At 29.9% G+C, this 4,947-nt stretch overlaps 1 protein-coding gene across 1 annotated transcript; it reads left to right on the top strand.

Moving 5' to 3' along the window:
* Positions 1-780: 780 nt before the first annotated feature.
* On the top strand, positions 781-4,674 carry LOC111616947 (the record flags this gene model as incomplete). Its single annotated transcript, XM_023358298.1, has 2 exons — positions 781-1,085; positions 4,438-4,674. Coding segments are annotated over exons 1-2 (527 nt in total), but the record flags the coding sequence as incomplete, so codon positions are not given.
* Between the last annotated feature and the right edge of the window lie 273 nt (positions 4,675-4,947).

Here is a 4,947-nt window from a genome sequence, read left to right as displayed (position 1 = left end):
GTTCAGAGTAGGGTACCTCCCTATGAGCGTTTCTGCTCCCATATAATGACTTTGTATTTAATTTTGCCGGAGTCGGCCTACTAAAATTATCTGGAATCGGATTTTTTTTACCGACTCCGCAGCCCTGAAACATCCAAAGGAGTGTAACTGCATTGCTGCAGGCAAATCTAGTTGAAGCTTTCCAGCACTGCTATGAAGACTGACTCTGCTGATGTATAACTGCCCGAGGGAACTACTGTACTTTGAAAGGGATAACATTAATGTTTAAAAATAAAATATTACTTTTAAAAAATCAATTTTTCAAAAATATTTCCTCAAAATTGATGAAAACTTTATGGGTTAATTGTACATAAATAACCACCGTTTTTTTTCCTGGACCGCATCTAAAACTTAAAACAGGTTAGTTTATACACACATGCATTTCAGTTATAATGAAGATAACACTGAAATTTTTTACTTGAAATATCATCAATTATTAGAATTAATGTCAATAGATTAAACTATTTTAATGCATAAACAAAACTGCAAGAATTGATGAAAACTATCAGTACCTCAAACTGTTTTATCAGTAGAAAAATTAAGTGCTCTGAAATACATTAGATAAAGTGATCTCAAAATAAAATCTTTGTTATTAAGTAATGCTGATTTTCACAACTTAGAAACAATATTGAAAGAATACTTAATTCATATTATGAAAATATGTAAATAATAAATAAATCATTGTCACTTTGATATAACATTATGTATCATCTCAATTATTCTAATTTAGTTTTTAAAACATTTTTCTTTAATATAATGCTTAGCAATACTACATTACAGAAATCAAGTGGTGAAGTTAACATGGAATCAACAAGTAATGAAGTGTTACATGTTTCTGAATTTTCATTAACTGTTGAACGTCAAGTAGATGAATATATGAAATCTGATATTGTAAAAGCAGCAATTGAACCTGGAATTTTCCCTCCTCATATGATTAGAGAAGTTTTATTAAGGAGAGTACAAAATGGTGATGGAAACTTTGAGAATGCAGATGAATTATGTGAAACCGTACTGAATTTACAACAAGAAATGGAAAATAATGCAAGGTAATTGAAGAGTGGGTTTTGATTATAATTTTTTTTATAAATTTATTATACCATGTTTAAATTTTTCTTTTAATTTAAACCTGGTATAAATCATCCATATCCATGAAATGTGTTATAAAATACTAATACTGTCATTGAAAATTCTGATTTCAAATAAGAATTAAGAATTGAAATATTATCTTTAAATTATTTAATGCTGTATATAAACTAATTATTGTACAGGTTGTTTGGATTAGTGAAAACTTTTTTCTTTTAAATAATGCTACTAATTNTCATCTCAATTCTTCTAATTTAGTTTTTAAAACATTTTTCTTTAATATAATGCTTAGCAATACTACATTACAGAAATCAAGTGGTGAAGTTAACATGGAATCAACAAGTAATGAAGTGTTACATGTTTCTGAATTTTCATTAACCGTTGAACATCAAGTTGATGAATATATGAAATCTGATATTGTAAAAGCAGCAATTGAACCTGGAAATTTCCCTTCTCATATGATTAGAGAAGTTTTATTAAGAAGAGTACAAAATGGTGATGGAAACTTTGAGAATTCAGATGAGTTATGTGAAATAGTACTAAATTTACAACAAGAAATGGAAAATAATGCAAGGTAATTGAAGAGTGGGTTTTGATTATAATTATTTTTTTTTATAAATTTATTATACCATGTTTAAATTTTTCTTTTAATTTAAACCTGGTATGAATCATCCAAATTTTCTTTTTTAATGTTTCATTTTTTATGACAATCTGAAAATCTAGCATCTGTTGTAATAGTCATGTTCATTTTAAAAGAGAAATGAATTCACAATAATTATACTTTCATTTTAAGTATAAAACTAAGTATTTGTGGTAAAATTCTGAGAAGGATGATTGCCCCAACATTAGTTTTTGGATAAAGGCATCATTATAAAGCAAATTAGCTTTTCTCCTCCCACACTTGCCTGTATAAGTCTAGAATCATATTTATGCATCATTTATCAAGTGCACAAAAATGCAAAAGTAAAATGTTTTAAGAAGTACAGAATCATATTGCTGACCATACCTCTCAAGCAAGGTAAGCAAGCATTAAAAACAATACTTGAGCATAATTGAAAAGTGCTTTAAAGTGAGGCATGCTGCTGTACAGATTATTATTAATATTGATTTGTGTATTGATTGTAATATAGCAATAAGATTCAAACTTATATTGGATGATGATAAATTAATATATTGTATAATAAATACCCAGGAGTTTAATTTCTTTCTCCCACCAACTTATAAAACTTTGATTATATATATATAATCAAAGAATTCATATATATATAGTGAAATTCGGATCGAATTAAACGAGTTTAAATCGTTTAAACAACAAAATTAATAAATTAAAACATTTATTTAAAACAAAGAAACCTCCATTTCTACGCGCTATCGAACCTTTTTCGGGGGCGGATGTTCGTCTTCCCATCCCCGGAGTAACTTCCTTTCCCTCCGAAACCCAAATCTGAATCAACAGGATCTTATCCAAAGAAATCTATAATTGGTGTAAAGAGATAACGTGATACAAGATCTACCGAAGATATAAAAGAGAGGTCGACTTTGCCGTCCGTGAACAGGTCCGTCATCTCCCGTCGAAGACCGTCACCCGCCGACCCACCCATCCAGCTGCTCGTCGATCCCGGAGGAGACTTCCCCAGAAGACCTACTGGAGAGAAGTTCAACCTCTATCCGAATTTCTATCTGTACTAGCCATTGAATTCAACAGAGGTATGAAACCCCAAAGTATTGTAAACTCTCTCTCGGCGCGGCCCTTCCAACTCCGCGGAAACGATATTTAATCTCTTTTGTTAGTCTCTAGTTTTGTCTAATAAATGTTTGTTTTGTTGTTAAAAAGTATATTTAATTCGAATATTGGCTACACCTCACCGACGGCCCCTCTCTCCTCCTCCACTCGACTTAACAGAAAGAGTCCCGACGTCACGGGATATAAAATTATTCTACACGTCATCCCCTGACCAGTGGGCAGTTCTCACCGAACTGTTGCCTATCTAAAAGAGGTGCGAGTTCGTCCTACCTCAGGCTACCCACAATATGTTTCAAGTATCTTTAATCTCTCTTTGGAAAAGAAAAAAATGAATGTTTCTCTGGGAATCAAATAGAATGTTCAGATAAATTGTGTACAAAATAAAATAAAAAAGCATAAAATAAAGTCAATGAGGATTATTAACAGCATGTTTATAAAATTAAAATGAGGGATGTTATTTTAACAGAACTTCATTGTGGCTAACTAGTGTTCTAGTCACTTCCAAGATCATAAGTTGTCTGAGTGTACAGTTGATTATTAGTTTCTAAGCTTCTCTTATAGATCCCATATAAATTTGACAGTTAGGTGGTTGGTTCCAAGATAGAAGAGGCTCATGTGTTTGTATTTTGCTCCATTCGATGTTAATTTGCATCTAGCAGTGTTTGCAATGTTTGTATTTATTTATTTGTCTATTTGATGATTGGAAATTAGTTCTTTGATGTATCATGCTGTTATCTCAATATATTCTGAAGAGTATGGGATTGTATTTTTGGGAAACAAAATAAAACTCATTAGTAAAAATATAAGTAGTTCAATATATGTACTGGTAAATTCAGATAGATGTAGTTTTTTAAAGTCAATTATTTATTTGTATACTCATGTTTATTTACATTTTTATATATTAAGATGTTTTTAAATAACTGAAACCACTTTACAGTTTATCTTATTTAAAGAACTTTAAAGTAATAAATTAAAAATCATATCATAGAACTATGCTGGACAGTTTGGCAATTTGTCTTAATCCATAATTCCTAGACTACAGTAGTGATTTTGTCAAGTGATATTTTAGTTGACAAATGGAACATTCTATTTGAATGAGAGTGCTTGTACTGGCCATTGTTTTAATCACTACAACTGAAAATTTACGATATGCCCTATTTTTTATGCAATGAAACTTCTGCTTTTTGAAATAGAGAAAAAGAAAATTTAATATGTCATTGAGCACTAAAGATTTAGTTGCCAACTCATCAGTAAGTTGGCAACGAAACAATTGTTAGTACATTTATTTTTTGCATTTGGAGTCAAATTTAACTGTTAAACTTAAAGCATTTTACAAATTGATCATTTTATCAGAAAATAGTTGATAAATTAGAGCCTTTTTGGTAGGGTTGCAATCTGTTCTATTGTGTATTGGAATTCTGTAGACTGTTCATATCCAAAGATGTATTCTCTTTACCATTCTATAGGGTGAAGTTCTTTATATACTTCATTAAAGCATAGGTCATAATTTGTTGTTTAGTTGTTGAGGTTCTAACATATTAACAGTATTATTTATTTACTCTCATCTATAGCAATGAATCAACAAATATTGATGAAGAACCTATGGAAGTAAACAAAGAAATGAATGTTACAGTTAGACCTTCAACAAGTCCTTCAGAAGATGTTCAACCATCATGTTTTTCTGTTTCTGGACAAAGTACTAGTGGATCTGCTTCTATGGATGGTAAACTTTTTAAATTATATATCAAGCATTTAAGACTTTTAAATGATTTTTTCTTTGGTGTTTTGATTGTTATGAGTTTAGTGATGTAATTTTAGTATAAATCAAATTATAATTTATTACTGTAACAAGAAATAAGTATCAATAGTGATTTCTAAACATAGTTCAAATATTGCTTTCTCTTTGAAATGTTAAGAAGTATATTATGATACATTACATGCTAAGAAAAAACATTAGTTATGTATAGCTTCAAAAGTAATATATTTATACAAAAATATGCATAGCAACTAATAAAACATTATTTCAAATTGGATGACTGAGACAATTAAGGCTTCAACTTACTACTCTGAGGAGCTAAGAT

The sequence above is a fragment of the Centruroides sculpturatus genome, unplaced genomic scaffold (genome assembly GCF_000671375.1).
Source record: "Centruroides sculpturatus isolate CEXI.00-Female unplaced genomic scaffold, Cexi_2.0 scaffold4310, whole genome shotgun sequence".
NCBI classification, from domain to species: Eukaryota; Metazoa; Arthropoda; class Arachnida; order Scorpiones; family Buthidae; genus Centruroides; species Centruroides sculpturatus.
Note: the sequence above shows the minus strand (reverse complement) of the source record. Positions and strands in the feature narration are given on the sequence as shown.